This window comes from Eubalaena glacialis, chromosome 2, assembly GCF_028564815.1.
Source record: "Eubalaena glacialis isolate mEubGla1 chromosome 2, mEubGla1.1.hap2.+ XY, whole genome shotgun sequence".
Lineage (NCBI taxonomy): Eukaryota > Metazoa > Chordata > Mammalia > Artiodactyla > Balaenidae > Eubalaena > Eubalaena glacialis.
In genome coordinates this window covers 32,362,014-32,377,381 of record NC_083717.1, presented here as the reverse complement: position 1 = coordinate 32,377,381, position 15,368 = coordinate 32,362,014, and the positions used below count along the sequence as shown (strand labels likewise).

General features: G+C 43.3%; 1 protein-coding gene across 2 annotated transcripts in view; it reads left to right on the top strand.

Moving 5' to 3' along the window:
- The window catches only part of MTMR10 (myotubularin related protein 10), a 44,562-nt gene that overhangs the window by 16,065 nt on the left and 13,129 nt on the right, over nucleotides 1–15,368 (top strand). For both annotated transcript variants that reach the window (XM_061179758.1, XM_061179759.1), the window contains 4 exons: nucleotides 4,741–4,831; nucleotides 11,005–11,188; nucleotides 13,113–13,200; nucleotides 13,282–13,370. In XM_061179758.1, coding sequence (XP_061035741.1) covers nucleotides 4,741–4,831; nucleotides 11,005–11,188; nucleotides 13,113–13,200; nucleotides 13,282–13,370 — 452 coding nt within the window. The remainder of the gene's footprint in view (nucleotides 1–4,740; nucleotides 4,832–11,004; nucleotides 11,189–13,112; nucleotides 13,201–13,281; nucleotides 13,371–15,368) is intronic.

The window sequence follows — 15,368 nt, the reverse complement described above, 5'->3', positions numbered from 1 at the left end:
CAGCATAAAAGATGTTCACACATAAATGATTAGCTTCCAAATGAATGAAACAGATAAAAAGTGCTGTGGAAATTCAGAATATCCCTTCCCTGTTGTTGCTGCTGGTAAGTGCTATAGCGGGCCTCATTGAACCGTCTACTCAAAACAGGCTAGGCTGGTCCAATTTTTTATCCCTTTCCCAAGACCAGGTTTCTGGCAAAAATCCTTTCCCCACTGTTGTAAAATATAAAAAGCAGTTACCTCAGACCCAAAAGAAATACTCTTTTTGTCTTTGTACTATCATAAGGGGGGAAATACAGAAAAGAAGCATTGGCATTAAGAATATAAATGGAGAAATTTTTCCCTGATTTACATGTTTTCAAACACAAAGGGTTAAGTCGTGTATGGCTGCCAAAGCTTAATGGCTTCATGAGTTAAAAACAAAAATTCTAGCACACCGTGTTATTTCAAGTGAAAGTTTTCATCTAAAATTAGGTAACAGTTGGGGAGTTACAGCTTGATTCTACCTCCTGGAAACTTTGAATGCTAAGTTTTCTCTGGAAATGCTTTGATTTTTGTGAATTGTTTTAAAATGACCAGATGCGTGTTCAGAGTTCTCTGGTGGGTAAACCATTGATTATTTTTGGAAATACTGAAAGCAGTTATATTCCTATTTGAATTGTGAAATCTCAGAATGCTAAATTGGTTCACATTTTGTTAATTATTGCTCTAAAGCCTTCTGGTAATCTAGTTGGTATTTCCTGAGTAGTATTACGACAAAATTAGATGACATTCATCCTCATTATTCTTGGATTGTAAATAAGGATTTTGGGGAAAGGTCTATGTAAAGAAAAAAGGAATTTGGATATCTAGAATTGGACATCTGGCCTCAAAGCAACTTTGAGCCACCATTTCCTTTTGAAGAACCTTTGCTGAGGGGCAAAAGATTGTTTTTAATGATTTATCACTTACATAAAAAAAAAAATATATATATATATATATAAAAGATAGTAAGTGAAATATATGCCATTTGTCTCCACTTTATTCTCAAATTAGTTGGCTCTGAACCACTTGTTCAGGCATACTTTCTAGAAATAAAAATTCAACTCATCTATTTAAAGAACAAGTTGGCCTTTCCTGAATTGCCATTTTTGCCTTTAATCTGAGACTTACTCCTCGGTGTCTTTCAGACCACAGAAATACAGGAAACCAGTTTTGTTTGCCCACGTGCCAGCACTGGCTGTGTGTTAATCTTCTCCAGTGCTGTGCCCCCAGCTGGTCTGGGAGGAGAAACCACCAACCGTGGGTACTTCTGGCTTCTGTCCAGACAAGAATATCAGCCTTGGTCCAAAAATCACCTCAAAAGTAGTTTACTTTTTTTCCTCCAATTAAATATTTACCATAATTTAATGTCTTTAATAAATATTTTCTTCATTTTCTCTGATAGCCAGGCCAAATGAACTATTTCAGAGGCAGTTTTTAAAGATGTAGAGAGAGTTTTTCTGAAATTTTTTAACACTGAGGGAGTACATTGCAAAATTAGAATAATTTTACATGAAAATGAGACCTACTTTTTAAAGTCAAACTCTTAGTGATGGAATCTAGGAATGTGAGTGTAGGCTTTTTAAATAGTGTGTACGAAAAAACTCAAGGAAGAGGACTTATGGGAAAAAGCTCAAGGAAGAGGACTCCTGGCTTTCTCGATCTTCTCAGAGTGTCCTGCAGTGACAACAGGAATGTAACCTGGATGACACAAGTTGTGTGTGCCTTTGTCAGGGTTCCCAGAGGTACCCCGTACTGAGGTTACCTGAGCTAAGTCCTACGCACTTGTGGTTACACTGCTAAACAACAGCTATAGTTCAGGCTGTGTCCCCTTCCCCCCCAAAATCAACCATTGTGCCAGTGATTAAACTGAATTGGTTTCACATTATTACAGTATTTATAGTCTTCTTTAAATGTGGATGCCATTAAATAAACTCATTTGTTTCCTAACCTTTATAAATGTGAGGTTGTGCTATTTTAAGGGCTTTTTAGAAATGGGCTACGTTGGGTTTTGCCTAGCAGATAGGCTTTGTGGCCATAAAAAACATATTCCATCATCAGTGATGTGTGGATTTCTTTTGTGTAAACAAGGCCCATGACTGCTTTCTGAATGTCTCAGAGAAAGTGATATCTAGTATTATTGAATTGGAGCATTTTCCTGACTATGTTAGTAACTTATTTTGTGAACTAGTATTTTTAGTGCAGCAGCTATTAAGCACAAAGCACCTCCAGAAAGCTACTGATGAGATGGCAGAAATGCAGGGGTCTTCAGGGCTTCCTCAGATCTGTGCAGAGAGACCTCTCCTGGTCTCCTTCTCTAAATTATTAACCTGCTCTCTTCTTCCCTCACTGTAACACTGTACATCCTCTTCCCTGCTGGATTTATTTTCCCCTTTGGCACTTATCATTGTCTAATTTACTGTAGTCTTTCCTGTTTCTCTGGTTTAGTGTCTGTCTTCCCCACTAGAATGTAAGCTTAATGAGATCAGGGTTTGTGTCTGTTTGTTCACTCCCGCATCCCTAGGGCTTAGGACATGGTGGCGGCTCTGTAAATACCTGTTGAAGGAAGGAGATGTGGTGCCTGCCCTTGAGGAATTGAACTTTGTGGTGGAAGTAAAACAAAGAACCCTATGTCCTCCTTTTTATCCACTCTTCATGACTATTGGGTGAAGACCTGGAAAGTACCGCTCCATAAGCACAGTTAACTGAAGAGATGCTTTCTATTGGAACTATTGTTATTCAGAGAGAACGGGAGGGTTTCCACAGTCAATATTGTGCAATTGGCTCGGTCTGGGAAGGCTGGTGAGGACAGAGACAGCATGGTTGGCTAAGCAGCGGGGAAGGGTTTCTCGAGCAGAGTGTGGCCGAGGGGATGGCTAGGACTGAGTCAGACACGATATGTGCTTCTAGACCAGGGACGGCTGAGGGGTGGTGGGGAGGGCACAGGATGGCTGGTAGAGGAGAGCTGGTTTGGTGGAGAATCTAGAATAAGAAGGTTTAATTTAGTATGCAGGTATCTGGGAACCACAGCAGATTATCCAGAGAACAAAGTTGTTGGTCAAAATTTGATCTTTGGAAGAGAACCCTTAAGTGTTGTTGATTTTTTTTTTTTTTTTTTTAAAGAATGTAGGGAAACCCACAGAGATGCCGTAAGGCGAGTATGGCTTAAGGTTGTGACTATGCTGGTGTAGAAAAATGGGACAAAAATGAAAAAGAATCTTGAGAAAAGTGCAACAAAGCTTATAAACTAAATATGGTTCCCAGAGGAACAGGAAGTGAGGAGGACTTTTTCAAGGTGTAGTTTTCAGTAGTTTGCTGCTGGAAGAAGTGCTTTAAAGACTGTTGAACAGGTAGGGGATGGGAATGTAGGTCCTGTCTCCTAAATTTCCTGGGTGGGACTCTCATAGAAAGCTCTCCCATAGGCATTAAGAAAAGCAGGGTATTACGTAAGTTTCAAGGAGCTTTCTTTGTTGTTGTTGTTATTTTTAGTCAAAACTAAAACTAATGATAACTCTGTTCTCTTAGATGTATGTTTTAATTTAGTAAGACAGGAAACATTTATTCTATAGAAGACTCTTAAAATATATTTTAAACAAGCAACTGACACATACTTACCAGTCAATAGAATTTGCATCAACCCACCCCAGACAGCGCTAATTTGACATGGACTAACAATTAACTAAACTTCTTGCTTGCTCACTGTCAAAAGTATATCATTCTGGCTTAATGCTTTTTCTTCTAAATGATGCTTAATCTTTTGAAGTAAGAACATCTATTATTCTCTCCTTGCATATGTCTTCAGTTTCTTCTGTCTTCTTTGCTCATTTAAGAGTGTTTTCTCCCATGGTGTAGTCCAGGGCTTTATGGGCACAGAGCACTATCCTTCATTCTTTCCAACAGCAGTAGAGGGTAATCGCAGCCATGTTTCCACACGTGGCCCTTCTCCCGAGGCCAGGTGTATGCTAAGGTTATTCATCCTCACTGCAGCCTAGGTATTATCTTCATTGTACAGGTGCGCAGATCGAGGCTCCGAGAGATGAGTTGACTTCACACAGGTTACATGGCAGGTGCTTGGTAGAGCTGGGATTCAAGCCCTGATCTGTTGGATTCCAAAGCCCACACTTTTTCCACCATAGGCATAGTCTCAAACCATTTTATTTAAACACAGTTTTTTTGATGTACCTCTTTGAGCCACCCATGTACCTCTGGATTTCTTACTAATTTTTATTTTTTGTAAGAAAAAATTGTAGCTTTTCTATTAAGTTTAGATTTTTAATGCATGAGGTAAGAACATTAAAAGTTCATACCTAACAGTAAGCCTTCCAAATTGATGGTATTAAATCATTATAGTCCATAAAAAATGAAACTTCTCTTTTTCTTTTTTTTAGGAGTGGATATGTCACTGCCTTTTTGGAGAATGCTTCATTAGTTTTCAAGTTTTGTTTATCTGAATAAAAGTACATTCCTGTTAAAATTCAACTCAGCAAACACTTACTGAATACTTAGCATGTAGTCACTAAAGATTAAACAGTGTCATGGGGCACAACAATGAATGAAATCCCTGGCATTAAGGAGCTCTTTCACTCTAGGTCAACAGGAAAACATGGAAATAAGTCTATAATCCCTGCCCCAGATGACGCTCCCACACTCAAGGCCTTATTGTACATTTCATTTAACTAAGTGTGTTGAAATCAATTCTAAATGTAGAATTTTTCCTAGGTATGCCTTGCAATAGCTCATTATTCCCAGCCAACAGACCTCCAGCTACTCTTTGCATTTGAATATGTTGGGAAAAAATACCACAATTCAGGTAAATATGAAAATATTAACTATTGTGACTAACTTTACATTGTCTAAATTTTATTCTTATGTTTTATGAGAAGCCTCCAAGTACATGAGCTTTAATGATTGTAGAATTATTAGCTTCATAACTGTTAGAGAAGTAAGCACTATATACTAAAAGAGATAACATTTGTCAGATAACATTTAAAAAGTGACAGGGAAGAACCTATAAGCAACTGTAAACATAAGCTTATGAGAATCATGTCAAGTATTTTGCCTATAGTCACTGGCTTGTATTTTATGATGAAGGAAGATACCTCTCCCTCCCCGCCTATTAATTGGTAACTTGAGTTAAAGTAATCTTATCTTTTAAGAAAACTGGCAGAAAATTAAAAGATATTTGAAACTCATGATCTTTTTTTGGCAAGGTGTGATTTCATGCAGAAGCTGAAATAGCTAAACTTTTTAGTGGACTTCATTAAGATTGTCAAAATATTGATTTTATATTTCTGAATAAGATTCATGAAAGGAAGATGAGCATTCATCCAAAGGACAAGTGTATTTTAAATGGTTTTTATAAAAGTGAATAGTTCTGTACACATATATGTCAGTGATGACATCACCAAGGAATATTCCAAGTGATCGTGTAATTCTGTGCATTCTTTTTATATACAAATGTAATTTTGATCAACCAGTTTTCTTTTTTTTTAACCTCATAAAAGGCTAGAGAAAAACAATGAGGTCATGTCTGACATTAGCCCCTCGTAGGTTAGTGACCACATGTCCATTTGCCTGCTGGGTCATGTGCTCTCCCAGTCTTTAAGGGAGAGAGATGACTCAGCTACATGTTTATAGGGAAAGGGCCGTTCACCCCAGCCAGCATGGTCTGGACGGGCAGCCTATAAATTATTAATTTTACTGGTCCTTTACATTTTGTTACCTCAGAACATACATAGTAATTTAAATAATCTGTATAATAAAAGTATATTCCAGTATCACTGTATTGTAAATGCATTAAAATGTAGGAACAATACACAGTCTCTGCGGATGCATATGGTATAAGTACACTTGTAAACACCATAGAGATGATGCAAGGTCATAGCTTTTATCTTATGGTACTAACAGAAATGGGATAACGAAATACTTATAATTTAATTTTTCTTATCACAGTGCAACTAATTGTAACCTAGGCTTGACCAATACAACTAATTTTTAAAGTTTATTTCTTAACATAAAGAAAATTCACTTATTGTCCGAAAATAAAGTATTGTAGATCCGCACTAGTAGCTAGGCAAATGTTCCTTTGGCGCATCTTCAGGCTGCAGACCGTGACCATCAGGGTTATCCTCAACAGGACTCTCACCCAGAGTTGCGAGAGAGTAACTGAGATGAAAGCTTCAAGGGGCACAAGAGTCGTAGGAGAGCCTTTGATTCCCACTTGCATTTGTTGATGATCAAGACCAATTCTGGATGACACCTTTTTCCTAGTAGAAACGATTCAGTCCAGGGTACAGACCCACGAGTTCTGCACCATGTTCAGCAAGTACAGTGAACTTCATTATGCGTTTGGTGACGTGATGCCTGCTTCAGTTACTTCTCACGGTTGTCTTCATCCGTTCCTCGCGGGCATCTCTGGGTTGATAACAGTTTATTCAGTCCATAGCTTTCCTACTACTGGTTTCCTTATTCCCGTCAGTCACTTCTCTGTATCTTCTCATATGTAGCTTGTGGAGAAAATAACAATTGATAAGTAACACTTAAAATATTCAGGAACACTTTTTATATTGCATCCTTCAGACTCCTCCTCCTTGACAGTCACTTCATAAACATAACACTTGGCCAAAGTTTTGTTAAGATTCCTCATAGGGTAACATCCTTTCATATCCTTCCATGCTGTTGCAGAAGCATAAACTGCACCTTTAAGAGCAAAAGAAGCCTGAAATTTCCACACACTGCAGTCAGAATTCATTAATTTGTGAGTGAAAGAGGCCCAATAATCCACTCTTGAACTTCTGGATGACACCTTGATTCATTGGCTGGATTAAAGAAGTCCTTTTTGCAGGCAGGTAGGTGACAAAGCTGTTTCCACAAATAAGATGTGAAGCTAGAGGATGTCCCCTGCAATTGTCTAAGAATCTTTTAGCTGGCCTTAGGCCTTCTGAGGTTTTCTTTCGTGTTCGGCATCACTTGAGTGAAAAGCCAGTCATCCAGGTACTTCTGTGAGGATCCTGAAGTATGGGAGATGCCCAGCACCCACAGGCTTCGGGACACTCCACACGCTGACACCGCAGGAGGCAGTGGCACAAACAGGAACGATGGTTCTATTTTTGCTCTTTTAACTTGAAAGAAACCACAAGGACGCTGTTTTCACCAGTCAGCTTATTATTGGACAAATAATGTCCCAAAAATACAGATCCATCTTTGTTATAAAATTGATAAGATGTCAGATTATACTTCTGGACTAAAGAATTGAAAACCTCAGGTTACCTGCAGCCTCAGTGTTGGCAGCTCCACTGCATGACAGACACCTGCTTGCAGATGCGGTGACATAATCTCAAGGTGCAGCGTAGGCTCACAGCAGAAGATGGACATTTTCAGTGACGTTATTTTACTTTGTAATTTTATCCTTTTTTTTAAACATGGGTCTTAGTATTAGGTTTTCCTTTAGATGCTTATTTGAAAACCACTTACAGAGGACAAAATCCATTTGAAATAGTGTAGAAATTTTTAAAGTTTGTTGCTTGTCAGTTTTTTTAATATTCTCAGTGTAGCTGTAAATGGCTGTGATTGGTCCTCGTGTCTCGGGAATAGGAGCGCGCCAGCCTTGTGCACCGGGATCCCTGGGGGAGCTTTTAGAAGGACAGCCATGCCGGCCCCACCCCAGGCCCACCAAGTCCGAATCTCCTGTCCGAACCGCTTTGTTGACTCCGCTCTCTTGAACTTCTTAATGATCGCAGTTCTGTTTTTCCCTTCTTCGCCCTTCTTTGTGACTTCTCGTTTCTGCAGTGTCATCAAAGCGATAGGCTTTCTTTTCATTTGTTGACCACTTTTATTGTCTTTACTGTTGCTTGAGGCCATTCTGAATATGGAGGGGGCTAGTTAAGTGGAAACTCTAAGATCATTTCAACTCAGTCTAGGATTAGACCTGTGAACTGTGTCACAGAAGATAGTGACGGTCAGGAGGGCTGACCTTGTTTCATTTTCAGTTGGCTGAGGAGGGGTGTCCTAAAACCTCAGTCAGGTAACTGTCAGGGGAGCCAGATCTTCCTAAGACGACTGGCTTGGCCAGTCTGTTGCTGCAGCCCCTATTAGTAATCCACTAGTAGAGCAGGCCACAGGCATCGGGCCTCTGGGACTTTCTGAAAAGCATTAAAATTTCCAGACTTTCTAATGGCAGATTGGGTACCTGCTACACATTTCATAATAAGCTCTCACTGAAGATGTTGAGTATATCAGAGATCTGGTCCTGGTTGCTGAGAAGTGGACAGGTTCTGAACAAGTAAAACCTGTGAAATAGCAAACAGTACAAGATCTTGTAGCTGCTCTCACTTTGTGTTCAGAAAAATTCACCTATTCTTAGTTAGATGTTGAGACTTTATATGTTTTGCCAGAGGACCAATCTTGTAAACAGTGAGCATGTTCTCAGCCTAGCTTCCTAAGTCTGTAACCTCAGAACACTGAAAAGTATGCAGGTCTGGACTCCCAGCTAGGGCTGAGCTGCCAAGTATTTACATAGCTCTTTACAAAGTTCCAGTGTGTTCTTTCAGCTTCTCTTTTGGTGGTGGTGGTCACTGCCAGGCGGGGACCTCTGTGCAATGTTGAATAGTAATGATGGCAGCAGGTAGTGTTTCTGTTCCTGGTTCTAACGAGGATGATGTTTGCTGCGTGTTTCTGATAAGTACCCTTTATCAAGTGAAGGAAATTCCCTTTGATTCCCAATTTGCTAAATATTTCTGTATTTTATATCATGAGCACGTGTTGGACTCTATCAAATGTTTTTCTGCACTTGCGAGGGTTTTTTCCCCTTTAATTTGGTCATATGATGAATTCCTTAGGTTTTCTAGTATTGGCTAGCTTGCTGTGGTTTTTGGTGCTCTGCTACACAGCGTGTGAAATGGGAATTGCCTGGAAGTTCCACGCAGGTTCCTCGTTCTGGAGAGATCACAAGTCCCAAGTTCCCCAGCACGTCTTCTGGTGGTTGTTACTCCAGAGCAGGCACTGAGACAGAGTGGCCCACCAGGATACGGGCTTAGAAGTAGCATTTTAATTTTTAACAAGCTCTGTTAAAATCAGAATCATCATAATTATAATTCTGATGCCACTTAAAGGATAAAATGCAAAAGTGCTAGCCTGGCACCTGAGACCCTTCATAATCTAGAGTAGCGCCATCCAGTAATGGGAATGTTCTGTCACCTGCATCGTCCAGTAGAGAAGCCACTGGCCACATGTGGCCTTTGAGCACTTGAATGTGCCTGATGCAACTGAGGAACTGATTTTAAAATCTTTGTTTAATTTAAATTTCAGTTGAAATTTAGGCAGCATGTGTGGCTGGTGGTTCCTGTCTGGTGCAGCACGGCTTGAGAGGCTAGGCCCCGTCGCGTTTCCCAGCCTCCCTTCCGCCACCTCTGGCACCCTTACTGCGCTCGCTGTAGTTCATTACTCGACGCTGTGCTGTCCTTCCGCATGTCTTACGTCCCGCTCTGCCCAGCACGCCCGTCTCCTCCTCACCAGCCACCTGCGAGCGTTTGCATTGGCTGGTTCCTCGGGACTCTGCTCAGAGCTGCTCGGGTCGGAGACCTTCACGCCCCAGCCTGCAGCCCCAGCCGCAGTGGGCTTCCCCCTCCGCCCGCATCGCTCTCGTCCACCCGGCGCGCTGTCACCAGCGCCTCAAAGTAGGGGTGAGATCTTAGCTCGCTTGTCAGTGTTCAGGCCTTAACACGTGTTAGGTTCTCAGAAAATACCTGTTTTGCACCACCTCCACGGGAACGGGCGTGGCATGTTCACGGGACAAAGAAGGGTTTTCACCGCTGCAGGGGGATGGGAGTTCGGGAATAATGGGCAGTAACGGTCAGGGCAGGTCTGCGAGGGCTCTTTAAGAGAAGCTGTTTAGGTTTGCTGGATTCAGTTGGAAATGAGTATGATTGCACAGTTGGGGGCAAGGGTAGCATCCTGAAAGCCTGATTTCAGGAAGTGTGTCCTGTGGCAGCTGCAGGCTGGTCTGAGTGCAGCAGAACATCGGTAGGGCTGTCAGCTGAGAGACTGGCCGTGGTTGCAGCCTGCACGGGGAGACCCTGGGCCAGGAGAGGGATGCCGTCTGTCACCCAGATCAGGCTGCCTGTGGGGACACCTTCTTTCTCTGTGGTCACTCTGAGGCCCTCCTGAGGCTGTGCGCATGCTCCCAGCAGGTGGCCGCGCCTCTCAAGTGGAGAAGGCTCCTTGCTAAGGAAGGTCAAGTCTAGGCCCTCTGCTGAGTCTCCAGTGGCCTGGCACTCTGGTGGAGGCTAAGGAATCTATGTCAACTTATCAAAGAAGAATCATGTAGAGATAGGAGACCAAGAATGTCATAGTGAGTCATACATAGAAAAGGGTTAAGAAGTAAACACTGGAAAGATGAAAGATTCGGACAGCTTGAGAACGGAGGTGATTGTTGGATGCGTTCATTTTTCCAGGCAAAACGTGGGGAGAAAACTAGCAGTGACTTGGATTTACGCTATAGCTTGGGGTAGGGAGTTGAGGGAGACTTGTGAGTGGTGTCCGTAAACCGGTAGGGATAGAAGACAATTGAAAGTTAAGGAGGAAACGTGAGCAGCAGGCATCGGTCACCCTTTCAGAAGGTGGCCAGTAAAAGGGAGGGGAACTGTGTAGCGTAGTAGCGAGAGTGGTCCAGTGTGGTCACGTGAAAGCCCTTTCAAAGCCAAGGTTGCCCGTTTGTGAGTGAAGGCGTTGAAGGCAGAGCCAGCGGAAGGACAGGATATCGAAGGCGCTGCAGGGTGGGGACGAGCTGGACGAGGACGGGACACAGTGGGCTGTTCTGCGGGGGGGCTGCCCCTTCCCCAGGACGGCCGGAACGGGTAGGGGGGCCTTGGAGAGACTGGAGACAAACAGGGAAGAGGTGCCACATTGCAGTGTGTTTGTGACAGGAGGCACAGAGAGAGGAGAGGGAATTTGAAGCAGAATTAATACTATTGCTTTTTCTTACAGCCAGCAAAGCTAATGGAATACCCTCAGGAGGTGGAGGAGGCGGTGGCATTGGAGCTGGGGGTGGCAGCAGCCAAAAAACTCCGCTGTTTGAAACTTACTCAGACTGGGACAGAGAAGTCAAGAGGACAGGTGCCTCCGGGTGGAGAGTTTGTTCCATTAACGAGGGCTACATGATATCCACCTGGTGAGTCCAGCTTTGACAGTGTGGTTCATGGCTGGGAGTGACTTCTTAGGAGTAATCATCAAACTCTGCTGTCATTGATAACTTTCAAGTTATGGCTAATGGAATATTTATTTTTAATAATGCTTTAATGAATATTTTGTTTTAAAGATAAGGACTTTTTAAAACATAATCGCAATGTCAATATCCATTGAAAGAAATTGATAATAATTCCAGTAGTATTGTCAATCATCCAGTCAGTGTTTATTTGCGTTCGTATCTTGTAAGTGTCTTTTACGGTCGGTTTGTTCACATCAGGGTCACACTGAACTTGCATGATCTGTCTCAGGCTTTTTAATCTATTACCTGCCATTTTTTTGTTGTTGACAAAACTAGGTCAAATGTTCTATGGACTTTTTCCCTTTCTAGATATTACTGGGTTTATCACTGTGGTGTCCTTTAATGTGTTCCACTGTCTACTGTATCTGAAATGTTAGCTAGCTCTAGGGGCTTAAATAATTACAGCTGACCTTTGAACAACACGGATTTGAACAGCATGGGTCCACTTCCATGCAGATTTTTTTTTAACGGTAAATACTGCAGTACTGCAGTATCCCCGTTGGTTGAATCTGCAGGTGCGGAACCATGGGTGTGGAAGAAGCACGTATAGGGAGGGCCAACTATAAGTTATATGCAGATTTTCGGCTGCGCAGAGGGTCTGCACACCTAACCCCGGCGTTGTTCAAGGGTCAGCTGTAATTAGGTTCAGTTCCAGGTTTGGGGCAAGAACGCTTCCTCAGGTGGGCCAGGCACCCCCTGTGGCATCACCGACGCTCTGGGCATCATTGTGACGCTGACTGACCTGTGGGCCCCACAGCAGTCAGCCTGCTCCACCCACTGCTAAGTTCCCCTTTTATAGAGTGGGTTTAGCTGCCAAAAATGGTTGTTCATTAGCAGTGAGGATCATTGCCCAGATCCATCATTTATTGAGGATTGCTATTGGTCATATTCCAGTTCTATCGAACTCTTCTCTCAGCAACTCTTTAGTACCTGAGATACAGTTTGTATGAGGAAGGCAGTATCAGTGTTTACTTTTTCCCCTTTACTTAACCAGTTTTCAGAAGGATCTGTTTCCTAGAATCCTCCAAAAGTGACCAGAAAATTCTTTTTTAATTTTTTACTTGTTTAATATTATTTAGTATTCGGATTTGGGGGATGTTTTGTTTTAATGTCATTCAAGTCCTCCTTAGTTTTTTCAGATAAGCAGTGTTGTGAACAAAGTACGAGGACCTTGTAGGAGTGCAGTGCTGAGGAAGGGGCTTGGGAGCACGTGGCTTGAGTCTTCCTCTGTCTCCCCTTGAATTTGAACTTTGTGGCCAGCGTGCATTATGTGTTGAGAAGCCTGTGACAGGGCCTGCCTCTGTCCCCTACCTGGCCATGTGAGCAGAGGAAGGAAAAGAGATGTCTTCAGGTGCAGTGAGCTTGCCCGGTAGTAATTGCTCTCTAACCCACGTCCCGGAGTCCACCTGCCTTTGGGAGATGGGAAGCAGAGAAGGGGGAGATGAGAAGGGGGTGGAAGCTTCTCGGGAGATTTGTGGGCTTGGTTTGGTTTGGTCTGGTGTGCCTGGTATCTCCTACCCATAGCCTGTTGAGAGAACGATGGTGGACATGTTTTTCAGAAATTGCATATGTTTGATTAATAGTCATTCTGGAAAATATTTCAGATGCTTCCTTTGGATTGTTCCCCCGCTATAAGTATAACGACTGTGATAATTGAGCACATCGCACGCATTTTAGATGAGATGTCTAGGCTCATCAGTGGCACCCACGGTGCCCACTGCACGGCCACTGAGTAGGGTGCACGTTAATTAAATGTGGGGTCTGCAGAGCACGCTTATCCTGCCTGAAGCACAGGCTCTTACATTACGATTCGTGTTTTCCTCTCCAGCCTTCCAGAGTACTTTGTAGTGCCAAGTTCTTTAGCAGACCAAGATCTAAAGATCTTCTCCCATTCTTTTGTTGGAAGAAGGATGCCAGTAAGTGATATCTGTTGGATTTCATTAATACTATTGTCCATTTTTCCACCCAGTTAAGTAAAGACTCTGCTTCTCTCCTAGTTCTGGTGCTGGAGCCACTCGAACGGCAGTGCTCTTGTGCGCACGGCCCTCATAAAAGACGTGCTGCAGCAGAGGAAGATCGACCAGAGGTGAGCGGGAGACAGTCCTTGGTACTTGGGCATCTTTCGTTGTCATAGAGAAGTACAGTAACCTCCTGACTAGCTAAAGATAGCTGGGAAGCACCGTGTGTTCCATACAAGAATTACCACTGTGGAGAGAATTGAATATATTAAAATTAACATTTAAGTTATATTAAATGTAATTTAATACTTTGGCTTATAAGACACTTGAAGATCTTACGTTGCTGACACTTTTCTGTAATGTTGCTTCTAATGAACTTTCAAAGTGCAGTTATTTCCAGTTGAGACACTTCAGGACAAATCAGATTTTTCTTGTAGTTTGATGTGTCGTAGGTCTGCCAAGTCACGATAACTAAAAGTGGTGTAATTGGCTACCATGAGCAAGTTTGCTGTCATCTGCCGAAGTCCCCAGTGACCTCCGTGTCAGTGAAGCAGGAGGCCTTTCTCAGGCGTCCTCATGCAGTGGGCACCGCTGTTGGCCAGGCTCTCCCCGGGCCCCGGCTTCTGCCCCCCTCCACCTCCTGAAGCTCCTTGTCCCCGCTGCACTCCATGCCCCTGCCAGCCCGTCCTCCTGTCTCCAGACACGACTTAGAGCTTGTCTCAGGCCACCTCCCCTTCCCATTCCGTATTCCCTTCTGAAAGAAGTTCACCCGCGTCAGTGGCTTTAGTGACTGTCAGATTTATATCTCCAACCGAAGTTGACACTTTCCACGTGGAGGTCTCAAAGGCCCTTTAAATTCATGTTCAAAACCAAACTCAAGTATATGGGCACCACGCGCCCCCTGCCCCACCCCACCCCCAGCCTTCTCTCGGGAACCGAGGAGTCATCCTGATGCCTGTCTTTCACTTCCCTTCACGTCCAGTCCGTTGTCAGATTCTGTCCTTCACTTTTCAGAAACCTTACCCCTCTCCTTCCACCCCAGCTCCACATCTGCCAGTGTGTTGGAGGGGCCTCGTCCTTCCTCCCGTGTCTCATCCAGGACCACGCCCTGTCCCTTCTGGGCTCCGGCCGCCCTGGGGTTTTGCTGGTCTTTAGTCTCTCCTGACTTTTGGCTGTGCTGCCCCCTCCTCCTGGGCCGCCTTCTTCACGCTGGTCCATGAACACTCTGCACACGCACACCCACACACACACACCCTGCCACACACACACACACACACACACACCCATCACTTGGTACTCGCTCGTTTTCTGCACCTGCATTCAGACGTCACTTCCTTAAGATAAGCCTTCCCCTGTCTCCCAAATTAGATCTCGCCTCAAGTTACACATTCGCTATACCGCTCTAATTTTCTTCTTAACACTTATTTCAGTTTCTCATTGTACGTGTGTGTTACAGTTTGATTACTGCCTGTCCTTACGAGACCGTGAGGTGACAGAACTGTGTCTGTTTTGCACACCATTGTTCAGCTATATTCAGCACCCAGGAAATACCTGCAATTGAATATTTATTCAATACTTGTCCAATAAATGAGGAACAAAGGAAAAGATCTTAGAAAACAGGTTCAGAGAGCCTCAGAAATTGTGCATCACAGTCTGTTATTGGGACAGCCAGGTCGTCCGTTTTTTCCACAGTGCCATAACTGACAGCCACGTTTGCTGAAGCAAATAACTATCAAGTGACCCTCAAATGACCCTTCAGTTTTCTGGAGAGGGTGACTGCAGTCCCATAGGTCCGTATTCTCTCGTGGATTTAAATTTCACTTTAACCACGTTAGTGATTAATGTCCGTTCTGTCCTACCTTGTCCTGCCTTGTGGACATGTCGCTGATTAAGTGCTCCATCAGGAGTGAAAGGCAAGGCTGCAACACTGTTAACTAGAAAACCTTAGAACCAGTGGCAGTTTTAATTATTTAACTTATTAAGCGAAGAATTACTTTAATTCCCTTTGTTTTTTCAGCTATTCTGTTCTTCGTAACTAGGACAGATTCTCTTTGTCGTCCAACCTCATCTCCACCCTTTTTCCCTCAGACATGTCATCATCGCCCCACTGGCCCTCGCTAGGTTTC